The following is a 27,054-nucleotide window of genomic DNA, read 5'->3' as shown; positions in this document are numbered from 1 at the left end:
AGCCAGAGAGACGTGCACAAGCTCAAACTTGTTTAGCTTTTCAAAATTGAAGCTTTTCTTTCTTAATAGCAAGGGTTTCTGTAGGTGGATTGCATCTAGTTGTTTACTTAAAGTTATACAACTTCACTAGTAGTTTAAATATTAAACATAATAATGAAAATAGTATGACTGGCTAATGTTAATAAGTTTTGCTAACTGTATTGAATGTATTTCTTCATTGCTGGTTTTATAAGTTTGTTAAATGTTAGCCTACATAAGAATTTCTCAGAATTTAATTTCAAGTTCTGCTTATTTGCTGTAAATTTCCAGCAAATTTTTCCATGCTGAGATTATTTATGATGTCAAATGAGAAAAATCAACTTCTTGCAGTTTTGATGCCAAATATTTCTTTGGAAAGCTACCATGTAATTTCCTCTCTGCTTGAACATTTTGGTTTTTAGGGAGCTGACAATTGCTTGGAAGGCCTTATATTTGTAATCACAGGAGTGCTGGAGTCCATTGAAAGAGATGAAGCCAAGTCTCTAATTGAACGTTATGGAGGAAAAGTAACCGGAAATGTCAGCAAGAAAACAAACTACCTTGTCATGGGTCGTGATAGTGGGCAGTCTAAGAGTGATAAGGTGGGTGCTGTTGTGTTCTCAGCACAGTGAAACAGCTGCTTGTTTTGGCAGGCTCTTGATACGACCATTTGTAGTAATGCCCTTTTCACAGAGTTAAGAGAAGGAAAAAATGGAAAAGTAATTTCTTCCCTCTTTTATTTTTCCTCCGTGAAGCGTTGGCTTTGATCCCAGGATTTTGGTGTTCCAATTGAAGCACAGTTCCTGTTTACTTGACTTTTTTAGTGTAGTATTCTAATTTAAATCTTTTTTTGAAGATAGAAACAAATGCAGTTTTTTTCTTTTCTTTTTAGTCCTAAGTATTCTTATATATGCCACTTCATTTTTTTATTGGAATTCTGGAAGTAGGATTATGTTTATCTCCAAGTAACAGAATACTCTACTAATCTTGGTTAAAACAAATAGCTGCTTATTTCCTTACATAACAAGAATTCCAGAGGTAGGCAGTTGCTGGGCATGGTTCAGTAGCTCAGTAATGTAGTCAGGCTAGTTCCATTTTTTAACTCTTTCGTCCTTATTTTGTTAACTTTAGACATCGTGTGCATGTTACCTTGTGTTATAAGATAGCTATAGCTCTAGGCAGTCAAGTCCACATTCAAGGCAGAAAAGAGGGAGCAAGATGTTGTACTAGCTGTGACTGGCCTTACAAGAGTTTTCTCAGAAACTCCTCTTGTAAATTCTACTTAGATTTTATTGACCAGAGCTGTCACATGGTCATTAAGTACTATAAACAAGGTTGGGAAGATGAGGACTTTTCTGATTGCCTTAGACCAATCATAATTTATCATTTGGAGATGGACACACTGGAGCTCTGTTAGTAAGGAAGAAAGGGGAGGAAAATGTCTGCCAGACGAGCAGATCCTGGGGGAGGGGATTAAAGAGCTGGACTTAGGCCCTAGTGACTTCGCCTTTTTAGGGTAAAGCAATACAGAAAAATGGTCATGTGACACCTCAGGTACCAACTTATTCATAGGGCGGTATCTGCCATTTTCTTTCTTTTTAATGGTACTTTTTCATGAATATGGTTAAAAAAAATAATTCCAGTATGATCTAATTTACAAATGTGGCTTTTCACCTATTAAGAGGCCCTAGAATCTCTCTCTTATTTAATTTTTAAACAGAAAGTAATGGTTAGAATAAAGGTTTTTAATGGTTTGCATTTTTAATCACTAGGCAGCAGCCCTGGGGACAAAAATTATTGATGAAGATGGCCTATTGGATCTGATTCGAACTATGCCAGGCAAGAAGTCCAAATATGAAATAGCAATTGAAGCTGAGGTTTGTATAAAACGAACATGATTTAAGTTGGTTTGTAGCAGCTTTCCTGTTTCATAGACATTTCTTGGGTGACTACAGGCCTGTTGGCTAAAAGATTTAACTTCTACTGCAAATGAACCTACCATATTTCTTTTTGAGAAGGTAGACTCTGCTTCAGGATGTCTTCTTTGATGCATTTTCTTACCTTTTTTAAAGGAATATGAAGAGGGAGAGAGCACAGTGTATTGCACTTACCATATCTACTTACTAAACTTTCCGTATTTTCCATATTCTTATAGTGACTTTGTGCAGAGGTTATTGCTTTAGAGTTCTTTAAAAGATATAGTATTGGTACCAGTACGATACATTTAATTTTTTTTAATCCTCACTTAAGGATATATTTTTTTCTATTGCTTTTCAGAGAGAGTGGAAGGGAGAGAGAGGTAGAAACATTGATGTGAGAGAGACACATCGATTGGTTGCCTCCCGCACGCTCCCCAACCAGGGCCGGGGATCAAGCCTGCAACCAAGGTACATGCCCTTGGCTGGAGTTGAACCCAGGACCCTTCAGTTTGCGGCTGACACTCTAACCACGGAGCCTATCTGGCTAGGGCCGATACATTCATTTTTAATTAAAACTCTTATTAGGACTTTTTCAGTTGCGATAGGAACCCAGCCTGTATTAGCTTTAGCAAAAGAGGGAAAAGTGTTGGCTCACATAACTAAACTGTGGGTAGGGTGGGTCTGGTGTAGGGTTCCTGGATCTGGAGACTATAGTGCTTTCAGGGCCCTTTCAGTTTCTGTCTCTGCTTCTAGTGTTAGCCTTGTTCGTTCCCATATATACAGGTCTTTTCCAAGTGCAGGAACAGGGGTACCAGTAGCCTAAGTTTAATGTCCCCAGTTCTGTTACCCAAGTGGCAAGGTGGTCTGCCATTTTTTCCAGTTAGAAAATCTTGGGAAATGATTTGTATTGGCCCTTCACCTAATGTTCCCTAATATTAACTTACATAACCATAGCACAGTTAATCAAAACCAGGAAATTAACATTGGCACTGTACTGCTAACTAAGCTACACATGTTATTCAAACTTCACTTTCCCCTCTGTTGTCTTTTTTCTGTTCCAGGATCCCACAGTTCGTTTAGTAGTTGTGTCTTAGTCTCCTCCTGTCTATGACAGTTCTTTTGTCATTCCTGGAGGAGCCATTCTACAAAAAATTTGGATTTCTTTGATGTTTTCTTATGATTAACTTGAGGTTATACATTTTGAGCAAGAATACTCAGAAGTGATACTGTGTCCTTCACAGTGCATTTTATCAGACATACATGAGGTGTGATATCTATTATTGATGATAATCTTGATTTTGGTTAAGTCAATGACTTCTGGGTTTCTCTACTAGCAAAGTGACTATTTCCCCTTTGTAATTGATAAGTGTATTGGGGAAATACTTTAGGACTATGCTGATACCTTGTTTTTCCTCAAACATTCACCCACTAATTTTAACATCCACTAAAGAGTCACTACATTTTTTCTTTTTTATTATTCACTCCACAAAATTTATTATTTGGATATTATTCACAGACCACACCCTTTTAAAGTACATAAATCAGTGGTTTTAGTATATTCACAAAAGTGTGCAGCTGTCACCACAATCTTAATTCTAGAACATTTTCATCACTTCCTAAAGAAACCCTGTATCCATTTGCAGTCATCCTCATATCCACCCCCTGGCAACCACCATGCTACTTTCTGTGTCTGGATTTGCCTATTCTAGCCATTTCATTTAAAAGAATCATGCAGTATGTGGTCCTTTGTGTCTGGTTTCTTTCACGTAACATCATGTTTTCAAGGTTCACCTACACTGAACCATTACTGCACTCCTTTTCATTGGTGATTAATATTCCATTGTGTGGATATACCACATTTTGTTTATATGTTCATCAGTTGGTGGACATTTGGGTTATTTTTATTTTTCAGGTATAATATAAAATAATATATGTATGTATATAATATAGTAATGCTGTGAACGTTTGTATAGTTATTAACTTTAAAATTTTTTATTCTAATATTAATTTCTGGGGTATGGTATAGTGTGGTTAGACATTTATATAACTTACAAAGCGATTCCCCAAGTAAGTCTTGCACACACCTGACACCAGATATAGTTATTTGGAGGCATTAACTTTTAAAATTTTTATTTTATTTATTTATCCTCACCTGAGGACATGTTTTCATTGATTTCCAGAGAGAGAAGGAGGAGGAGGAGAGAGAGAACCATCCATTGGTTGCCTCCTGTATGTGCCCTGATCAAGGATCGAACCCGAAATCTAGGTATGTGCCCTGATCGGGAATTGAACCTGCAACCTTTTGGTTAATGGGATGATGCTCCAAACAGCTGAGCCACCTGACTAGAGCTTTTTATTTTGTTACCGAATTTATTGAGGTGACATTGGTTAATAAAATTATATACATTTCAGTTATACAATTCTGTAATACATCATCTGTACATTGCATTGTGTGTTCACTACCCCAAGTCGTCTCCTTCCATCACCATTTATCTCCCTTATACTCTCTTCACCTCCCTCACCCTGTTTCCCTCTGGTAATCACTATGCTGTTGTCTGTGTCTTTTTTTTTTCCTTAATTCCTTCACCTTTTTCATTTAGCCCCGCAACCCCCATCCCCTCTGACAGCTTTCAGTCTGTTCTCTATCTATGGTTCTGTTTCTATTTTGTTTGTTATTTTGTTCATTAGATTCCACATATAACTGAGATCATACAGCACTTGTCTTTCTCTGACTTATTTCACTTAGCAAACTGCTTGGAGGCATTAACTTTTAACTGGTTAGGAAACAAACAAAAATCTCTTAAACCTTTATCCTGTTTTTTCAAACTGATACTGGATTATTTAAAAAAAAGTGTTCTCAATTTTAAAAATTGCATTTGGGTGCCTTTCACTGTGTTTGTTGTTAATTTTTATAAAGTTTGGAAGGTGGTGATTTCCACAAACAGCAGGGTCCACTGTGAAAAGCCAAATCCAGCTTAGGTAGCTTATTTGAATACCTCAGATTGTATTCTGGAGTATATTTAGTGGGATAGAAATTCTTTATCTCACCAGGTTTCTTTTTTCCACTTTCCCAATTTTTAAGATGAATAAAGAAAAGTCCAAATTGCAGAGAACACCCCAAAAAAATCACCAAGGAAAAAGAAAAATTAGTCCAACCAGGAAAGAATCAGAATCCAAAAAGTACCAACGGACTCCCAGAAAGGACGGCTCTTTGACGTCAATAAAAAAGGAAACAAGTGTGTTTCAGAGAGGCCTGGACTTCAAGGAGCAGGTGGCCGAGGAGACAAATGGTGACAGCCGGGCTAGGAATTTGGCTGATGACAGCAGTGAAAACAAAGTGGCAAATTTACTCTGGGTAGATAAATATAAGCCAACCTCGCTCAAGACCATAATTGGACAGCAAGGTGACCAGAGCTGTGCCAACAAACTCCTACGCTGGCTCCAAAACTGGCACAAGAGTCCATCTGAAGATAGGAAACACGGTGATTTTACAGCTTCATTCATTTGTGTGTGTGTCTGTCACCATGTAATTGCTCAGTTGCACATATGTGAGGAAGTCTAATAGTTGGTTCATTCACCTCTCAGCAAGCATTTATTGAGAGCCTGCTCTGAGCCCAGGTGCTGTCCTAGACTCCAGAGGTGCTGTTGTGAACAAAACACAGTCCCTCTCAAGGAGCTCACAGTCAGTAGGGGAGACATATATGAACCAGCAATTAAAATGTAATGTGCTAAATACTGTTATAAGGGTAAGTATAGGATGTTAAGGGGAAGGAAGTGTTTGGTCAGGGATGGGGATGTGTGTGCTCCTATTCCTGGAGAAAGGGGTATATATCTAAGCTAAGACTTGGAAACCAAGTAGGAGTTAGCTAGGTGAAGGGGTGAGGGGAGGGTGTTGGGTGGGAAAGAGTACATGTACCAAGATCTGAAGGTATATGAGAGCGAGACTCCTTGGAGTGCTAAGGAGACTTGGGGGAAGGGTGCGAATAGAAACCTGAGGCACAGTTATAGATTAGGCAGCCTAAAAACCCGGTAGTGTGCTTGCTTTTGATAGTCCTGATAGTCCTGAGCTGCTCTAGTTTCTGTGCTTGTTCACCATGTGTTTGTATGTAATATGAACACCCACAATATACATTTAATGTCCAAAATGTTGTTGGAGCTGACGTTTCAGATCACAAATGTTAGTAGTGTATGGAGCTTCAGCTGCAGCCCTGGAGGATATTATGTAAGAAATAAGAAGGCAAAGTTTCGTGAGCATCACAGTAAAGTCATCATCAAAGTGGTGAATGGGTTTTTAACGTGTGTGGTCAGTAGACATTCGCCGAGGATGCCAGTTTATTTTATTTAGAACAGATAATATAATTGTAATGATACATGGTTAAATTTGACTCTCTCTTTCCAAAACCACATAAAATCTACCCTAAAAGGGGGATAAGTGCTTTGTGTGCCTGAAGAAGACTTGAAGGCTTCAGGTGAACTATAGTCCCTTTTTCCATGCCTGCAGTAGATTTAAGTCTCTTGGTCATTGTGTATGTATGTGTGAGCACCCTGTATGTGCCAGGCACCCATGTCCTAAGGGGAGGAAGAACACTGTAGAGCTGTTCAAGGTAGTGGAAGACACAACATCTTCAATTTTTTTTTTTTTTTTTGTGAACACATAAACCGATTATGCTTGTTAACATTTATTGAGACATGCCAGGCTCTGTGCTTGGGCACATTCATCCCTTCAATATCCTGACCAGACACGTTACTATCATTACCCTAATTTTATAAAGGAGGCAACAGGCCAGAGGGGATAAGTCACTTCTGAAGTTCTCCCAGCTGGTGAGTGGTAGAGTTAAGGATAGGTGGAGTTAGGCTTGGAGCCCAGGTAGTTTGCTTCATGACCCGTGCTTTTGTACAAAGGAGATTGTAAAAGTACTGTTTCAAATCAGAGTTTTAAAGTTAATGAGTTTTAGTTTTTTATTTTGGGTGGAGGTGATCTGGGGAGTAGAATTTTACTAAGTGCTATGGAAACTATTGTTTATACTTTGTAGAAAATATCCTGCAAATTTAGAACTAAACTGGAGGACTGCTCTCTATGCTAAGTTCATGCACAATTAATCGTGAATTTCTATTAGTTAACATAGGTAACACTTTGGAACTTCTTTCTTCCTAGTAGCAAAGTTTGGTAAATTTGCTGGCAAGGACGATGGCTCTAGTTTTAAAGCAGCATTGCTCTCAGGCCCTCCAGGTGTTGGCAAAACAACCACGGCCTCTCTGGTTTGTCAGGTGGGTGTTCTCTTGTAGTGCAGTTGGAGAGGTAACGTAGAAGTGGGCATGTGCAGGGGATGTGTGTGCATGTGTGAGTATGTCTTTGGTATATATATATTTTAACCTGTTGTGTATATACTTTCCTAAAATTAAACCTTTAGAATTTGCTTTGGTTTTTGGGATATTTGTCATCATAATTATAGGTGATACAGCATTATTTTATAGGTAATATAAATACCCTTCTAAGAATTTGTGTACTGTTAACATCTTAATGTGAAAAATGAAATGAGTTTAGAGAGGAGGGTGGTAGTGCAGTGTGAACCCAGGTTTGTGGGACCCTGCCTTTGCTCTTGTCTCTCTGGCTGCTATATCTAGACAATGAGAAGACAAGGCAGTAGAGCAAGCCACAGTTTATGTTTATCAGAATGCTATGAAATGGTACATGACATGGTATCAGAATGATAACATGAAGGACTTTAAACTTATTTTAAATTTATGCTGGATTTCCAAACCCTCTCCCATAAGCTGGTGGTTTCATTTGATCTTTGTTGTAGGGACCAGAGCATAAATTTTTAGCAGGTGTAATAACTGTATTTTCTACTCTATAAACATTAAAAATATATATATATTTATATATATAAAATACATATATATTTTTCCCTTTAGTCTCTCCAATAGTGAACATGACTCTTTTCTCCCTTTATTATTGTCATTACTTTTTTTAGGAATTCAATTAAGGCATTTTTTTAATGTCTTATGATCGAGATAATGATCAGTTTTGGGAAATGAGTCACAAAACTTGATTTTTCATGATTTGAGAGGATGATTGTACATAGGGATAATTTGACAAAGAATGATTTAACTTTATCTTGAAGTCAAGAATTACTTTTTTGCATCTTTGTAATAGATTTATTCTATATCTAATGTTGAAATCTTGGAATGGTTTCATTTAATTCTTTTTAAGACTTTAAGAAGCAAACAGTAAGATTGCTTATTTGAATATATTCTCCTAGGTTAGTGATTTGTTAGCTGAGGTTTTTAAACCAAATGTGTGTGTGTGGGGGGGGTATGTATGAACATGATATTTTAAACTCATTATTGTGAGGTATATTATAGTTAACCTCACTGTCTGTTACTATCATACTTTATGTTTTTATCCCTGGTGGGGGGGGAAGTGATTAATAATTTGCCTTGTGATAGTAATGGTTTCCAATATTCTAATTAGGAATTGGGATATAGCTACGTGGAACTGAATGCAAGTGATACTCGGAGTAAGAACAGTTTGAAGGAGATTGTTGCTGAGTCACTGAATAATACCAGCATCAAAGGCTTTTATTCAAGTATGTGGCTTTTTGAACTGTTTTCTTTGGTTATGTAAGAGAAACAAGTTCATTTCAATGTTTGGTAACCACTCCTATGCACTAGGCACCCTGCTAATTCCTGGGACTAATGAGAGAATATGAAAAGCCTCTGTTGTAACTCTTATAGGACAATAGTTACCTTTTTTTGTAGGTCTTAGAAATTTCTAAGAATGTGATAAAAATGCATACATGGACATGTTTATGTATTTTGTATATGGTTTTAGCAGTTTCACAGGTAGGTCCTCTGAAGAGGGCAAGAAAATAAATAATATAGTTTGATGAGTCCTGAGGTGATAGAGACCAGTAAATGAAGAAGTGATTCTATTTGGTTCATTGGGGAAAACTACCGGTAAAAGGGTGACATTCGTTTGAAGGGCCTTGAAGAATGAGAGACACTCTTTTGTGGGCGGAAGGGGGTTATTTCAGACAAGAGTAGTAGGGGAGGAGAAGACTGTGGAGATACTGCTGTGTTCAAGGTTGTAGCTAGGGGTCTGGTATGGCCAGAGCTCACGAGGACAACTGGATGTCCAACTACATACTGAACAGTGCATGTTTAGAACCTGTTGCATAGTCACCCGAAATCTTGGTGCTTTCAACGGTAAAAAGTCATTGTTAAAAAGAAGTTGCTTGGGAAACGTCACTCTTTTACGTGGTTGTTGGGAGTGGAATCTGGCAGTATTTCTCAGTTAAATTACACATGTCCTTTAACCCAGAAATTCTCATTCCTGGGTTCACTGTTAATATTTGTATATTTGCAAAATGACATACACATGGATATTCATTAAGTGTGATTTATAATAGCAAAAGATTGAAAGCATCTTCACTTTTTATTACTAGAGATTAAGTTATGATACATGTGTAAAATGGAACATTATTGAACAGCCTTGAAAAATGTGGTGGTTATCTACAGATAAGGAACAGATCACGAAAATATATTAAATGACCAAGGTGCATATTTTTCTGCACACACATTTTTAACATGAACCAAATACCTCCGAAAGGATATACAAGAGTCCATTCGCACTGTTTCCCTCTGAGAGGGAAACTGGGTGCCCTAGGTGGCCAGGGTGGATGGGAGGATCTCTTCTCATGCATACTCTGGTACTGTTTGAATTTTGTTCCATGTGTTATCAGTTTCAGTTGTGTGATATAATTGTTTATAAAGCAGCAGTGTTTGAACAACTGTTGTTTTGTTTCTGACCCATCCCACTGCTTCTCAATGTGGGTTAGGTGGAGCAGCCCCTTTAGCAAGCATGAAACACGCCCTTATCATGGATGAAGTAGATGGCATGGCAGGCAGTGAGGACAGGGGAGGAATTCAGGTAATGAAAGCATTGTACTTCTGCAATTTTACTCTTGGTTTTTAGTGTTTTTCCCCACAAAATATATAAAGAACTAATTATTATGCTGTGCTATCTATGACAATTAAAGCATGTTGCTGAGGATGTTCTTAAAAAAGTGCATACATTGTGTGGTATTTTGTTTTTTTAAATAATTATTTTTGTGTTGCACATTTGCCTTTTAGGAACTAATTGGCCTGATAAAACATACAAAAATTCCCATTATTTGTATGTGCAATGATAGAAATCATCCCAAGATTCGCTCTTTGGTTCATTATTGTTTTGATCTTCGTTTTCAAAGACCTCGGGTTGAACAGATTAAGGTATGATATTTGAAATGTTTTTTTCCATCACACTATCCTATTTATTTAAAGATCAATTTCAAAAGTACCTCATAAATATTTTAAAAATATCTAATTATATAAGTTTTTAAAAAAATTATTGACAATTCCCCTTTGTCACTTTTAGGGTGCTATGATGTCTATTGCATTTAAAGAGGGTTTGAAGATTCCTCCTCCAGCTATGAATGAAATAATTTTGGGAGCCAATCAAGATATCAGACAGGTAAATTAAATATATATATATTATATGACAATTGATAATTCTTTTGAATTAATGCCTTCAGCCTTTTGAGGAAGAGGAGTGGCAGTTTTGTCCCATCTTGACAGTGTCTTATTTGCGATTCTCTTAGGTTTTACACAACTTGAGTATGTGGTGTGCACAAAGCAAGGCACTAACCTATGACCAGGCCAGGGCTGACTCCCAGAGAGCCAAAAAGGACATCAGACTGGTAAAATGAGTTTCCATTTCTTAGTTAATTCTGGTTGGGCTGTAGTTCCTTGACACACTTATAGAACCTAAGGATGTTTATAAGAGAGACAGGCAACTGCTAAAAGTGTTTCTAATTCAAATGAAACTTTTTTCAAGGACTGTCAGTGTATATTGTAAATTTTGAGAAGGGGAAGTTTTAAATTATACAAGCTTCAGTACTTATAAAGTGGCTTTTTCAAAGTCCTTGCTGTATGAATTTCATTTGTAATTTTAATGGTTTTGGAACTGTTCAGAATCTGTTTTTAATAGTTTATAGTTTATAGAAGTCTTATCAATTAGCTCTGTGTTCTATTTCACCTAGTCACTACTCAGAATTTATTAGAGCACTAATTTAGAAGTGTTTTTCCCCCCTCTTTTTAAAAAAATTAAAACGGCAAAATTGAACAGAAGGTAGAGAGATTTTCCATATACCTTCTGTGCCTCCGTACTCACAACCTCCTCCGCTGTCAACATCCCCCACCAGAGTGGTTCATTTGTTACAGCTGATGAACCAACACTGACACATTATTACCCAAAGCCCATAGTTCACATTTAGGGCTGACTCTTGGTGGTATACATTTTGTTGGTTTTGACAAATGTTTAATGACATGTACCTGGCATTGCACATACTAAAATCTTCTGTGCTCTGCCTGTTCACCCCTCCCCTTCCCCTGACCCCTGGGAATCACCAGTCTTTTTACTGTCTTCATAGTTTCACCCTCTTGGAAATGTGGTATAGTTGGAATCATACTATGTAGCCTTTTCAGATTGGCTTCTTTCACTCAGTAACATGCATTTAAGGTTCCTGAATATCTTTTCATTGCTTGATAGCTCATTTACTTTTAGTTCTAAATAATATTCCATTGTCTGGATGTACCACGGTTTATTCGCCTACTGAAGGGCAACTTCTAAGCTTTGGCAGTTATGAGTAAAACTGCTATCAACATCCATGAGCTGGCTTTTGTGTGATAAAACTTTTTAATTGTTTGGGTAAATACCAAGGAGCACAACTACTTACTGGATAGTATGGTTAAGAGTATGTTTAATTTTGTAATAAACCACCAAACTGTCTTCCAAAGTGAAGCAATGCATGAGACTTGCTGCTGCTCCACATCTTTGCCAGCATTTTGTCTTTTGGATGTTGGCCCGTCTACTAGGTGTGCCCCTCGTTCTTTTTAGGGCCCATTTGATGTTGCCCGGAAGGTGTTTGCAGCTGGAGAAGAGACTTCTCATATGTCGCTTGTGGACAAATCAGATCTCTTTTTTCATGATTATTCAATAGCACCCCTCTTTGTCCAGGAGAACTACATACACGTGAAGCCTGTAGCTGCGGGGTGAGTGTTCAGAGCTAGTGAGGGTTAGGATTGGTGTCCTCCCCAACACCTCGAAGGCCAGATAACAGAGGGAGGGTGTGGAATGTGGACAGTGGTGTCATCCAGACTGGTTTTTATCCTTCAGGGGTGACATAAAAAAGCACTTGATGCTTTTAAGCAGAGCAGCAGATAGCATATGTGATGGCGACCTAGTGGACCGGCAGGTCCGGAGTAAGCAAAACTGGAGTCTTCTGCCCACACAGGTAAGCACAGTGCTTTTCTTAGAGTGCGGGCTCTGCTTTAGTTAAAGAGAACAAAATAGCTTTTAGCTCCTGTAATTATTTGAAATGCCAGATGAACATTATGGCTCTTATGGCAAAAATACCATCTGGTACAGATTAAAACACTCTATGGTCACTGTTGTCTATTTCTTAATCTGGCCTTATTTTTCAGTGGTTCAAAATGACTTTATGTAAGTGGACACACGGAAATAACATTAGATTTTGGTCGTAACTAAGATGTGAGTCAGTAGATTCATTTGCTCTGTTTAACCTTAAGAACCTATTTCCCTTTTGTCACTCTCAGCTCGCCCAGATGGTTACTAGTGGCTTCTCCTTAAGGAAGTGCAGCCAGGGCAGGGCAGCCACCACTTTCTGACACATGAATTCTGATTTTCCTCTTGCTAGAGAAGCAGCTTTGTATTGGGTACTTTATTTTGGTTGATATCGTTTACTCAAAATATTTGAGTTTTGTCAACATTCATAATTATAAGTACTTGTTCTTGTCTGAGTTTTGCATATTTATACAGTATTATTGGTCTAAGTAATAAACAAGGGACTTTAGCAGCCTGCTCTTCTCTTAATCCTACCCACACATTGTTTGAAAACATAAAAACAAAGACTCATTCTGGATACAAAGAATTCTTTCTCTTATGTTTTAAAAGTATTCATTTTTTTAACCTAATGTGCATTTGAGAATTCATCTTAAAGAAATAATTTTAAACACAAAAAAGCTTAATGTACAAAAATATTCCCTAAAACATTAGTTCTGATGGCAAAAATTGGACAGACTCTCCATGTCTAACAACAGGAGAATAATGAATTATGGTAAATTCTCTTGACTGGAAAATTATGCCACTTTTAGAATTATTTGTAAAGTTGAACTGATATGAAAAAATTAGTTAATTATTACAGTGAAGCAGGATACAAAATTTATGTGTAATTCCAGCCTTTAAACAAGTGAAACCCTAGATATAGAAGATATCCAAGGACACCCTGTTTCACTTTCCTCAAGTGTCAGGTTGCTCGATTCCCTAATTGTTAGACTTTCCACGCTTTGATCCACCTGTGCTTTCAGTACCTTATGTTAGAGACAATTATGCTCCTCTTAACAAAGTCTTTTCTGTGACATTGGCATCCATGATGTAACTGGCATGTGAGATCAGTTGGTTGAGGAGGCTGAGTTGGCAAGATGATCTGCCTTGGGGCCATACGTGTTTTGGACCAAGGCGTTTACCACAATCAGTTGTTTTCTCTGGGACAAGTTTCTCATACCCACAGGTCAGAGACAAGGAAAGGGCCTGACTGCCCTGGAATTAGGTATGTGGGACATTGTTGCTTCATTTTCCAGAGACTGCTTGGAAGCCAACTTTGTGCTGAATTTAAATTGTGGCTGCACTTGATTTTTTTCCAGGCCATTTATGCCAGTGTTCTTCCTGGAGAGTTAATGAGGGGGTACATGACCCAGTTTCCCACCTTCCCGAGCTGGTTGGGTAAGCACTCGTCTACAGCCAAACACGACCGTCTTGTGCAGGACCTAGCATTGCACATGAGTCTCAGGTAAGTGGTATTTCTCCATTTCTGGTATTTTATCAGTGTGATGTATTTAGCCTTTATCCAGTGAGGATAGCATTGGTCAAAAGATTTATATTTTAGTTTTGATTTTATTGCTAACTAGATAAATAATCCTGAATAAGTTCTTTTTATTTTGTGAGCCTGAGTTTTATTACCCATAATCATTATAACACTTGTTTTATCACTTAAAAGGATACTTTGGAAGAATAAAGCCAGGTGGTAGATGTGTCATAACTTTGAGATAAATTTTAAAAGTTTATGACTCTGAGATAGTGCTATTATTGTTCTTGTGACCATTCCTAATACTAATGGGCATATAAAGTATCTCTGCTTCAGAATAATGTAATTGGAAAAAGGGAACCATTTAAATAAATGAACTAGTTTGTACCTGTCCTAGTAGTAAACTGACCTAGTTGTTTGGGATAGAGGATACAGTTTAGCTTATAATAGGAAGTGGATACTCAGATGATTGAACCAATGGGCTTGGAGGAGTTTAAGGATGTTCAAAATTCTTGTTATTTGGTACAATTTTGTTAAAGTTTAGAAACTTAGAAAATACGCATGCATATAAATATTAAGTGAACTTACGGATTTATTTTTAACCGTGAAAAACTACTTGAGCAATCTTATTTCTCTTTCTGGTCTGTGGAGGGAATGTTGCGATTTGGTTCACGCTTGACTTTTGGTTAAAGCTGAACTGAGTTCCTTTCTTCTGTTCCTATGAAATTCTACTTCCTGCTCCATTCCCTCTTCCAAGCCAGTGGCATGTGTCTTTTATTACCATCCTCGAGTTAGTATTCTGTTGCTGCTATAACATAAAACCAAAATTTAATGGCTTAAAATATATTTATTCCCATCTTGAGAGGCAAGATTCTCCTGGGTTTTTACTTTTTTTAAAAAGAGAGTGCCAGAGAGAGATTTGAAGATGCTGCACTGCTACTTTGAAGGTGGGAAAAGAGACCATGAGCGAAGGGATGCTGGCAGCCTGTGGAGGCTGGAAAAGGCTCCTTTCCCCTGCTGTCCTCACTGGTCAGGTTGCAGCCTCTCAGCTTTTTTCCTGTTCCCTGCCTACCGCTTATTAATATCATGCACCCCTCTGCCCTAGGGTGTTCCTCTTTGGTGCTCTTACTATGCTTATGGTTTGTGGGCATGGGACTTCATGTATTTCATGGCTGTCCTTTTGGATGTCTGTTTCCTCCTCCGGTTCGACTTTAATAATTGAGAAGCTCACTACAGATGTGCTTGACGATGATTGTATCCTATGTATGATTTCTTAAGAAACACTTGTTTAGCAATTCTATGTGCTAAATGAGTGAGTCTCAGTTTCTACCCCCAGAAATAAACCCTGATTAAGTCATTGAACTTTTGTAGGTCATGTTTCTCTTTATCTTTAAAGATGGAAAAGTGTGATTTTATTACTCAACCTTTTTTGGTTCATAGATGCCTTTGAGAATCTGAAAGCTTTGGCCTTTATTTCCCCCCAAATGCACTAATGTATACATATAATTTCAGAGAAAGTAATAGATTTTTAGGATAAGAACCCTTGATGTAGGTGGTACCTTTAGACTTCCCTAGATTCAATGTTATGTGATCCTACTAGAAGGTAACAATGATGTAACAAATTATGAGAATAATTTTGGAAGAGTGTTCATGATTGTCTGGGTACTGAGGCTTATGGGCTCATAGACTCATACTTGTCTTCAAGTACTAGTATAGTTGATTATAGGAGACAGACTGTAGAGGAAGTGGGCGAATTTAAAATAGGAGCATTGTTAAAAAAAATAGCATTATTTGCACTCTTTGCCTAGTTAATAAAACAATTGTGGGGCAAAGTTCTGGATTTCTGATAGGAGAGCTGTGTGGTTTCTTGAGATTCAGACATTCAGTCACCTGAAGTCAGGAGCCAGACTCAGGTAATTTTTAAAAGGACTTTTCCTTTCTTTTCTGATTTTAATATGGGTTTTGAAATCAACATCTTCGAGGTTGCTTGTTTGAAGTACACATATGTATGTAATTTCCTGGTTGGAAGATGGAGGCAGCTGGGTTGGAAAGATGTAGGGTGGTGACATTGGAAATACTGTTTTGTTCAGCTGTTTTGTCTTTAAGCAACAGCGTTTAAGGAGAAAGGAAAAATAGTTGTTTCGTGATACCGTTCTAGTTCTCAGCCTATTAAGAGACTGTTTCCCTGTCTTTCCCTGGCCAGTGTGGACCACCTTGTGACTCTTCAGGAACATTCTTGGCAGTTTTGTTTTTAGATTTGAGGAAACCCTGCTCTAGAACTAAACATTTCAGAGTAACAGCATTAGGAAATGTGAAGGAAGCATTCATATATAATTTTGTATGTTACAATCCAGAGACCAAAAGGTGTTTCAGACCCTTGTTAGGAAGGGCAGTGGCACTTTAGGTAGGAAACCTCACTGCCTTTTACGGATGTGTTTAATATTTGGGACTGGGAATGAGTAACCTTTGGCTGTAAGAAGTATGAACACATAGAAACACTGTTGTTGCCTGGGCCTTAGGAGTAGGATGGGAGCAGAACCTACATTTGTGTTTTGCATTCTTTGATCCAGGTAAGTAGAAAATTCCCTTTGAGCACATTAGTATCTATACGTGTCCCTGCTGGGGTAGCACTAGGTTTTTCCTACAACAGCTACTAAATAGTAGGCATTCCAATGTGCATTATTAAAAGTGGATTGAACTCCAACTCATTAACTGTTGATGTGCACAGGGAGTTGAATTGGTGGTAGTATGCTATTGACGAGTGTTTCTCTCTTCTTTTGTTTTAAGAACTTACTCCAGCAAAAGGACTATAAATATGGATTATCTATCACATATAAGGGATGCACTTGTACAGCCCTTGACCTCACAAGGGGTAGAAGGAGTGCAGGATGTTGTTGCCCTTATGGATGCATATTATTTGATGAAAGAAGACTTTGAGAATATCATGGAAATTAGCAGCTGGGGAGGCAAGCCTAGTCCCTTCTCCAAGCTGGATCCCAAGGTAAGTTGTGTAACCCACTGGCTCTCCCATCAGTTTGTAGTTGCCAGGTTTGTACTGGGAGTAGTTCAGAGGTGTTTTACATGCTTTAGAAAGGTTTAGTTTTTTCAGTGCTTTTTGCTTCTTATGGCCTATGCTTTGCAAATATACTACTTGAGTACAATATTAAGAAAAGACTTCTGGATTCGATTTTACAATTTGTATGTTTATCTTTGCTTTATGCTGAGTGGAAAAGCAAGATGTGAAAGCTGAGGAACAAATAGAAATGTATTCCTTGTAAGTAAGGGTGGGCAGATGAGCTGGGTGAAGTAACAGAAGTGGTAGGGGTGCATTAGGAAAGAAGCGTTTAACGGCTGGGGATTTTTACACTTAGTCTGCCTAGTTTGTGGATTCAGTGTTCCAGTTGGACAATCTGTTGTGTAATAATGTATTCCCTACTTTCTTTATATAACGAGCATGAAAAAACTAAAGTGACGTAACGTGAATACCTCACTCTTGTGCCTGTTTATTTGGTGCTGTTTTAGAAGACATCCTCTTTGTGGCTGCCTTCTCTAGAATTTCAGCCTGATTCAGTGGTTATGGGTAATTTCTCACAGGAGACATCTCCAGTTAGAATTCATGGACTAATTCTTCAATTATTAGAAGCTTGATGTTAAAAGGCTTTTCAAGTTACATAGCATATTGAACTAACCACTATTAGTAAAGGTATTTTGTGGTAATTAAAGGCCAGCTTTAACTTATACCTTATTGTGAATCTTTTTTGATTGGTTGATTACTAACTTACCACTTGTAGAACTGCAGAGAGCACTGAATAGGTAAAAATGACTTAAAGTGACTTTTTTTTGGTCTGCCTTAAAGTTTCCAAATACTGATTCTTTTTTTTTTAATCTTTTTATTTTATTTTTAAATTTTATTAGTTTAAAATATTAGATGTCCCTTTTTCTCCCCAATGACCCATTCTACCCCATTCCTTCCCCTTCCCCAGTCCCTCTCCCCACCATTGTCCATGTCCTTGGGTTGTGTATATATGCACATAAATTCTTTGGTTACTCTCTCCCCCTCCACCCCTCTGACATTCATCAGTCTCATCTATGCTTCCATGTCATTGAATCTATTCTGTTCACCAGTTTATTAAGTTCTTTAGATTCCACGTATAAGCGAGATCATGTGATGTTTGTCTTTCGCTGCCTGGCTTATTTCACTTAGCATAATATTCTCCAGGTCCATCTATACTGTCCCAAAGGGTACGAGATTCTTCTTCTTCACAGCTGCGTAGTATTCCATGGTGTGAATGTCCCACAGCTTTTTTATCCGCTCATCTACTGAGGGGCACTTGGGCTGTTTCCAGATCTTAGCTATTGTAAACTGTGCTGCTATGAACATCGGGGTACATCTATCCTTTCTGATGAATGTTTCAGGATTCTTAGGATACATTCCTAGGAGTGGGATCACTGGGTCAAACGGCAGCTCCATTTTTAATTTTTTGAGGAATCTCCATACTGTTTTCCATAGTGGCTGCACCAGTCTGCATTCCCACCAGCAGTGTACTAGGGCTCCCCTTTCTCCACACCCTCACCAGCACATGTTGTTTGTTGATTTGTTGATGGCAGCCATTCTGACAGGTGTGAAGTGATCCCTCATTGTGGTTTTAATTTGTATCTCTCTGATGATTAGCGACGTCGAGCATTTTCTCCTGTGTCTCTTGGCCATCTGTATGTCCTCTTTGGAGAAGTGTCTATTTAAGTCCTTTGCCCATTTCTTGATTGGGTTGTTTGTCTTCCTCTTGCTGAGTGCTATGCGTTCTTTGTACACTTTGGAAATTAGCCCCTTATCAGATTCATCCTTGGCAAATATGTTTTCCCAGACCGTGGGGTTCCTTTGCAAATACTGATTCTTTTTGAGTGATGGGCTCTATTAAGAATATCATGAAAGCCCTGGCTGGTGCTGCTCAGTGGTCAGAGCATCAGCCTGCGCAATGAAGGGTCATGGGTTCGATTCCCGGTCAAGGGCATGTAGCTGGGCACGTGTGGGAGGCAGCCAATTGATATGTCTCTCTCATATCGAGGTTTCTCTCTCTTTTCTCCTCCTCTCCCTCCCCTTCTACTCTGAAAATCAGTGGAAAAAATATTCTTGGTGGGGATTAAAAAAAAATCATGAAAAATATGGAACATCTTCATAGAAAAATGCAAACACACACACACATACACAAGCATACTTACATGTATATGCATAAATATTTTGCTAATAATTGCAAGGGGCTTCCAGGGTCTTTCAAAGCCTTTAGGCCTACAGAGTTCAAAAGAATTATTTGGCACTTAGGTTAAAAAAAACCACCTCCATTTCTTTTCTTAGGTGAAGGCAGCCTTTACGAGAGCTTACAACAAGGAAGTCCACCTTACTCCGTACTCACTCCAGGCAGTGAAGACGCCCAGATACAGCACAGGCCCAGTGCTGGATTCTGAGCACAGCGAAGAGTTCCATGAAGACGACCTTCAGTCTGATGAGAAAGAGCAAGATGGTTTGGAAGCCGATGCTATGATCAAGGTAGTATTTTAAGCTACAGAGAGAAGCTCTGATACTCCTTCAAAATAGTTTAGCTTTTTTTGTGTATAATTTGCCTTCAGAAATTATCCAGAGCCTGTTTAGCAAGTAGCAGATAAACTGTGAAAATACTTTTAAGTCTTTTTGTTCATCACGGTTAAGGATGGAGAAGGTATAGATTTTTTTTTTTTTTTTAAATCCCTGAGGGTACTTTTTCCATTGATTTCTAGAGAGAGTGGAAGGGAGGTAGGGGGTGGGGGAGAGACATCCATGTGAGAGAGACACATCGATTGGTTGCCTCCTGCATGCGCCCCTACCAGGGCAGGGATCAAACCTACAACCCAGGTAACGTGCCCTTGACTGGAATTAAATCCATGACTCTGGTCGGAGGGCCAGTGCTCTAACCACTGAGCCAAAGTGTCCAGGGCTTTATTGATTTTTTAGAGAGGGGGGAGGGGGGGGAGAGAGAGACACACACACACACACACAAAAAGAGAAACATCGATGTGAGAGAAATATTGATTGGCTGCCTCCTGTATGTGCCCCAGGGATTGAACCCGCAACCCTTTTGGTGTATGGCATGACATTTCAACCAACTGAGCTATCCGCCCAGAGCTAGATTTCATTTTTATAAACAGCTTCTTATAATAGTAGAAGAGCCAAATAGCAAGAAAATAGGCCATCATATTAATAGTCGTATGCTCTATTAGAAAAAGTATGATTTTTATTTATTTGATCATTGATTTGTGCTTTACCCACAGACACACATTCTCATAGCACAACCAAGAAAAGCATTTTCTTTTTTTTATTGATTTCAGAGAGAGAGAGGGAGAGAAACATTAGTGATGAGAGAGTCATTGATTGGCTGCCTCCTGCACACCCCTGACGGGATGGAGCCCACAACCCGGGCATGTGCTGTGACTGGAAATCAAACTGTAACCCCCTGGTTCATAGTCGATGCTCAACCGCTGAGCCACACCAGCCAGGCAAAAAGCATTTTCAATGAAGCCATTTCTCCCTTCTGTTTTTTGTGTTTTGCTATAGCCATTGAACTGCCTGTAGAAGTTTTTCAGAGCAAAACATCCTTGTTTTTTGCTAGAACAGATTAAAATCACTTTTGGTATCAGCCCACTGTTTGCCATTGGCTGAGGGAAAGGAATGTAGTCTGTATCCTCTGTTATAAGCATAGCATTCTGTCCTCACTTTTGTTTTGTATATTCAGGGGTGGGAATAGTGGCCTTCACCCATGTAGCTCTCCCTGTCTAGCCTTGTGTAGACATGAGATTGTCTCCCTCTCCTCAAACTGAGTGGGTTTAGACTCTAATCTGAAACTGAAAGTGTTTTTACCCTGTTTGTAAATTATATCTTGCTTATTTGGTCTTTCCTAAATATATCTATGTTCTAAATCCAAGAAGTTGCAGCCCTGGTTGGTGTGGCTCAGTTGGTCGAGCGTCTTTCCATACACGAAAGGTTGCCAGTTTGAGTCTGGTCAGGGCACATACTCAGGTTTCAGGTTTGATCCCTGGTCAGGGTGCGAATGGGAGGCAGCTGATTGATGTTTCTCTCACATCAATGTCTGTCTCAAAATCAATAAAAACATTAAAAAAAAATAAATCCAAGAAACTGCATACATAGCGAACATATGTCAGTTCCAGAATCTAAATAACTTTTCAGTTTTATGGCTATCTTTTAAAGGCTACAACTAGCCCAGTTGTTTTTTGAAAGTAAGCTCATCAGGGGTAACAGTAAAGATACAGATATTTGCAACATTTCTTCTTTATTAATTAAATTGCAGGTAAAGATTTATTGTAGAGATGAACTTACTTCATTTACTCTCAAACACAGCTATTAACTATTTTGTGCATATTTCACTCCCAACAGAAAAAGACAAAATCTTCAAAGTCTTCAAAATCAGAAAAAGATAAGGAGTCCAGAAAAGGAAAAAGTTCAAGGAAATGAGACTGCTGATAGTCGCGTCTTACTCACCGGGTGACCAGTCTCGCTGGTCTAGAGGATGCCTTGTCTTCTCCAAAGGAACCATAATAGGGTGACCAAGCGATCCCACTGTAAATAAATGGTGGTACAGCTAGAAGGATGTAACTGGTAGGCTGATGTACACCTCTCATAGAGGTTGATAGGACTGCTTGGGTCCTGTGTCCCCTGTCAATCTAATTCGATTGTGCTTCAAAGTGACTATAATCAGAATTAGAAACTACACGTGGGCTTTGGAATTAGGTTTTATTTAACAGTAATATGCCTGAGAACAGTGGTACTAAGACAGCTTTTATAAGCTTAACAGTTTATCCTAATGGCCTTTATAGGACCAATGCCGATTTTTTTTTTTTTAAAGATAGTTACTATTATGTGGTGAAATTTTGTAAATAAATCATAATACAAAACAATCACCACCTAGACCTGGGTATTCTTTGTACATTGTCAACTATCTTGCAAAATATAAATTAGGAATAAAGATGTTCCATATGCTACACGTACAAATTCTTAAGATTGTCATCCTGTACAGTAAAATATTATGTTGGTATATGACTTTCCTTATTAATTTGCAAATGATTGGATGAAAATAAGTTTTAATTTTACTTCTAACCGGTTGTGTGAAACAACTTTGGCAGTTGAAGAGTTAGAACTCTTAATTTCCATACCTCTGCTGTGAACAGAGTTTCCTGATGAGGCCTCTTTGCTATTACTAGAAGGTGTGGGGGCCTGCAGAGGGGTTGCTAGTCATTCTTACACTTCCAGAGTCTCAACCCAAAAAAGCAGTGGGGCCTGTCTTGTGCCGGATTCCACAAACCCTGCTGGAACTTTCCATTGTAACTAGTAGTTGAGTGGCCCTGAGGTATGTGGAACTAGCCTGGAATTTAGGGGTCTAAGCTGTTTTTTAATATTGTCAGTAAATGGTATGTGCTGAAAGGAATGTAATATCAAGATACTGATTCCTTCCTCTAGGGAATTGAGAGTCTTGTTTGGAAGGTGAGACATATATTGAAAGTGTATTTACCGTGTGGAAAATGTCTTTCATGTAGATTGTTCATTATAGGAACAAAATGTTGCCTCCAGCCTTTCCTATTGAGCCTTGCCCCCCCCCCCCCCCAAATCCTGGCTCGAATCTTCTGCTTCAGTGAAGATTTCCTTGATTGATGACTGCCTCACCTACCCAGTGGGAGTGAGCATGAGTTTCTTAGGCATTTGTTCTGCTGCTTTTGAATATGCAAGTCCTGTGTGCCTACTTGCTCTGTGCTCCCCAGGAAAGGGACTATGACATCCTTGCAGTCAGAACAATGAATAGGGTCCTTTACTTGTTCATTATGATTTTAATTATAAATGCTCTGCACACGATTGGCATAACTTGTGGATAAGTAACCTTTCTTTTAGAATTAAGAGGTTGTAAATATGCTCTTTAAAATGTGAGGATGACAAGGTGGGTCTGGCCTGTTTGGTTCCTTGTTGAAGCCCTCATGACTGGGAGGTGTGTGGCTGAGGTTACTGCTCGGTAGGAGGTGGCAGTTCCAAAGCAGTTTGGATGTGAATCTAAGGGGTCTGTATTGGGATTGTATCTTTATTGGAGCCACTAGGTGCCACATAATGTTTTCAGCATAAAGCTGTGCACTTGCGTTTTGGGGGATGCAGTGGATGTTGGCCATTTTGTAATCTACAGTGAACTGTATCCTCCGTCATGTTAAATTTTGGCAGTTCACGAACAAGGAGTGCATTGTATGTATGTACTAGGAGGAGTATCTTCCTAAGTAAGTGCTGGGACAGTTATGTACACAGATGAATGTGTAAAGCCTATAACGTACTTTCCCTCACAGATCCCAAGTGCCGATGGCTCTTATTCCTATATCCTTATAACATCCCTACAGTGATAACAGGAAAACCGGACTATGGGTGGGTTTATTGATAATGACTTGTGTTGTATCACTTAGAGGGCCAAGGCCTCTGGCCTATTCTCTAGCTGCCTTTGGGCAGGAAGAAGAGATCATAAAGCTGGAGGCATCTTGCATGTGGATACTTGGATGCTATGAGACAGTATCAGCACTTGGATTGTCCCCTAGGCTTGCAGGTACCTGTGCCGTTCTAAGGATGCTGGTAGTCATATTGTAAAGTCATATTGTCTGATACATTCAAACTTAGGCCATATTACTCATTTGTTAGCTGCTTAGACTTTGGTTACACTGGCCTTGGAGGGCAAGGAAGCATGAGGGAAAAAGTGTGTTGCATGCGGTGTGTGTGATGGGGAAGGAACGCTCTAACCATCTTGGGGAAGATTCTGAATAATGTCTGTCTTCAGGGGAAATCAAATGATTTAATTTTGTGACAGGAATTCCATAGTATATAGTGTAATGACTCAGGATTGTATACAGTTATAAAGCTTATAGTTTCATTCTTTTAAATATTTGATTTTAGCAATTTTGGGTGTTTTTAAGGACTGATTCCACTGAATAGTCTTGATTTGTGTAAACTTCTTATTTCAAACTTTACAGTACTAATATCTGTACTGTGCAATGTGCTTCAAAGCTGCCTTCCTTCCTGTCTCCAAATCCAGAGAAACAGACAAGTATCCAGAGAAACATACAAATACCTAGTTAACAATTTTATTTTAAAGGACATACTTCAAAATATAAAAGTTATCAAAAGAGTGAATATTTACAGTTATGTCAGAGGTTACTATTAACAGTGCAGAGCATATAATATGTAAGACTTTGAAGAGGAAATATACAAAGTGTAATAAACAGCAGTGTTACACATTAGCGTTGTCACTCTACAGAAGTGGAAAGGGGCGACCTGGAAACGACACCTTTGTTTTTTTCTTCTGTGTCCAGGAAGGACCATGTCTGATTCACCAGGGGTACAAACACAGCCTCCTATGGAAAAGTGCTATCTTCTCAGGAACATATCTAGAAAACACAAAAAACCCCCAAAACACCCCACATGCCTTTAGAAGGGTCTCAAGTAACAGGTTGCTTTTAGTGATAAAGCCAAGTACAGTGAAGAGACTTTGCTCCTTTATGGAATGTGGAGCAGGATAATTATATTCCCCAGCTGGATGTCTTCAGTCTGACCAGCATTGTGTTTCAGTCTTGGCCTTACAACTGACGAAAGCTGTGTGGGCAAAGCTGAAGGCTTCCTTGTCTAAAAGGAGTCCATGAATAGACAATAGCTTCAACCGATACTCACTGTATAATAAATATTCACAGTGACTTCTGCAGAAAGTTGTGCATAATTGTGCACTGAGCATATCTGCAAGCAGCTCTTATACCACGGTCTACAACTCAACTTTCATGAAGTGCAGCCTCCAGAGTCTATGTAGGATTATTAAAAACACAAGCAAGGTTCTACTTTTGGAAGTGGCAGAGTTACAAATTAATCCTCCTACAGGTAATATATTTTGTCCTTAGTTTATAAGTAACTGGAGGCACCAAGAGTATGTAGGTGTCCTGAGGCCAAATCCATTCTCCATGGAATCGCTAAACTTAAAACAGTGACGTCATAGTCTTATGAGCTCGAGAGTCAGAGAGCAGTTTGGGGTGGCAGAACTACTGAATGTGAAGGAGTCTGCCCCCAAATCTGCATGTAAACTTCACAGGCTTGGAAGAGACTCTTATGTGGAACTTGAATAAGCACAGTTCCACGTTGTAGGGAGCACCATTTATCAGAAACTGAGGGCTGCCTCTGGGAGCTTAGGCCTCAAGTCCTCTGACCATAAAGAATAGAATTCTACCAACAAATGGGTTGGATGAAGACAGAGTCTCAGGTGAGAGTGCAGCTCCAACGAACTGCAGCCTTGTAAGACCCTGAACAGAAGACTCAGCTAAACCATGCTTCCACTTTTGACCCACAAAAATTATATAGATTGTGGTTCCAGATGGCAGCTAGAAGGCTTCTGAACTACTTTCTTCCACAGACACAGCAAACCCACAGCGATATATGGAACAATTCCCTCTGAGAGAAATCCAGGATCTAGCCAAGTGACACCTACACATCAGGTGAATGAGAAAAGCCCACATTGAAATGGGCAGGAGAGGCTGAGACAGAATCTGGCCTTAAACCCTACACCTGGCAAATAGTCCCACAATTCCCAGCTTCGCCTCGAGGAATGAAGGGTTTGGACCCCACAGCTGAAACCCTGAGTTTTAAGACTTCCACCTAAGAGAGAGGACGACATCCACGAGACCTACAACGAAGAAATAGTCCTACATGGGACTGCATGAACCCACTGTGGCTACAACCCTAGGGCCACCACAGAGGCAGCAGACTGAAATGCAGCCTATTTGCTTATCTTAAAAGTGCAGCCTAAGAAGCAGGCTTGTAATTTAACATACATCTAGGGCCAACTGCAATACTCCCGAGACTGGAGGCTGGCAGGTCCTATCTTCATAATCTCCCTCTGCCCTGAGCACGGTCTCCGGTATCTCCCAGAAAGGAGCTTGTGTACAAATTTGGTGCCCTGGTTTTTGCTGCTGCTTTCCAGGGGACACCCTTTAACTGCAGGGCTTACTTTCACAGGGCCCCCTGGACTGTTAGAGAAAGTGTTCTTGACCTGCCATCCCCCTAGGGTTCCACACAGGCAGCAGACAGAAATGCCTAATCTTTCCAGAAGGAGGCCTATGTGCTTATAATAGCTGTGGCCTGAGGACCCAGCTTTCACTCAGCCTGAATCTAGGTGCTGAGTCTTGGCATACCCTCAACTACTGGGAGCCACAAGAACAAAGAAAGCTACTTGGATAATCACAAAGGTCTGAGAGAACCGGGAGCTAGGGCTGAATAAGGTTCACTGCCTACACCAGAGCACTCTGAGACTGGGAAAGGTGGCTTTTTTATCTAATGCACAGACAGCAATACAGAGTGAAGGAAAATTAAAAATACAGGGATATGTTAAGTGGTTTACCTGGAAAAAAGTTCAAATTAATGGTAATAAGATGCTAACCAAGGTCAAGAGAACAGTACATGAGCAAAGTGAGAACTTCAACAAAGAGACAGAAAATATAAGAAAGTACCAAACAAATCAGAGCTAAATAATACAATAACTGAACTGAAAAATACAATAGAGGGGTTCAATAGCAGATTTGAAGATGCAGGAGAAATGATTAGAAAACTAAGGGCAGTGGAACTCATCCAATCAGAGCAGCAAAAGAATGATTATAGCTTAAAGGGCTTTGGGGATAACACCAAACAGACGAATATTTGCATTATAGAGGTCCTAAAGGAGAATGAAGAGAAAGGGGCTGAAAACTTGCCTAACCTGGGGAAGGGAACAGACAATCCAGATCCAGGAAGAGGCCTACACCAAGACAAACTGCCAAATGTTAAAGACAAGGAAAGAGTCTTAAAAGCAGCAAAAAACCCAACTTGTTAAATATAAGAGATTACACACAAGACTTACTAGCTGACTTTTCAGCAGAAACTTTGCAGGCCAGAAGAGTAGCATGATATATTCAAAGTGCCAAAAGAAAAAGAAAACTGTCAACAAAGAATACCTGGAAAAGCTGTCCTTTGGAATTGAAGGGGAAGAGAGTCTTCCATACAAGGAAAAGCTAAAGGAGTTCACCACCACTAGACCAGCCTTACAAGAAATGTTAAGAGGACTTCTTTAAGTTGAAACGAAAGGGCACTAATTAATAACAGGAAAACATGAGTA

General features: G+C 39.1%; 2 protein-coding genes across 7 annotated transcripts in view; one reads left to right on the top strand and one right to left on the bottom strand.

Annotated features, from left to right (window-relative positions):
- Positions 1–21,906, top strand: part of RFC1 (replication factor C subunit 1) — a 59,715-nt gene extending 37,809 nt beyond the window's left edge. For 2 of the 4 annotated variants that reach the window (XM_081118797.1, XM_081118799.1), the window contains exons 11-25: positions 441–620; positions 1,791–1,895; positions 5,020–5,419; positions 7,096–7,205; positions 8,413–8,527; positions 9,779–9,870; positions 10,074–10,211; positions 10,357–10,452; positions 10,580–10,678; positions 11,878–12,032; positions 12,157–12,274; positions 13,704–13,849; positions 16,652–16,865; positions 19,215–19,406; positions 21,285–21,906. In XM_081118797.1, the coding sequence (XP_080974923.1) occupies positions 441–620; positions 1,791–1,895; positions 5,020–5,419; positions 7,096–7,205; positions 8,413–8,527; positions 9,779–9,870; positions 10,074–10,211; positions 10,357–10,452; positions 10,580–10,678; positions 11,878–12,032; positions 12,157–12,274; positions 13,704–13,849; positions 16,652–16,865; positions 19,215–19,406; positions 21,285–21,362 (2,238 nt within the window). In that variant the 3' untranslated portion in view covers positions 21,363–21,906. Of the gene's footprint in view, positions 1–440; positions 621–1,790; positions 1,896–5,019; positions 5,420–7,092; positions 7,206–8,412; positions 8,528–9,778; positions 9,871–10,073; positions 10,212–10,356; positions 10,453–10,579; positions 10,679–11,877; positions 12,033–12,156; positions 12,275–13,703; positions 13,850–16,651; positions 16,866–19,214; positions 19,407–21,284 lie in introns of all 4 variants that reach the window. The other 2 variants (XM_081118796.1, XM_081118798.1) reach the window with 1 other exon arrangement.
- A 2,074-nt stretch (positions 21,907–23,980) lies between these two features.
- WDR19 (WD repeat domain 19) overlaps positions 23,981–27,054 on the bottom strand; it is a 62,569-nt gene continuing 59,495 nt past the window's right edge. For 2 of the 3 annotated variants that reach the window (XM_081118773.1, XM_081118772.1), the window contains exon 37: positions 23,990–24,313. The gene's annotated coding sequence lies outside the window, so the exon portion shown is untranslated. Of the gene's footprint in view, positions 24,314–27,054 lie in introns of all 3 variants that reach the window. The other variant, XM_081118774.1, reaches the window with a different exon arrangement.

The sequence above is a fragment of the Miniopterus schreibersii genome (assembly GCF_964146895.1).
Source record: "Miniopterus schreibersii genome assembly, chromosome: 1".
Classification (NCBI taxonomy): Eukaryota; Metazoa; Chordata; class Mammalia; order Chiroptera; family Miniopteridae; genus Miniopterus; species Miniopterus schreibersii.
This window is presented reverse-complemented; position numbering and strand designations above follow the sequence as displayed.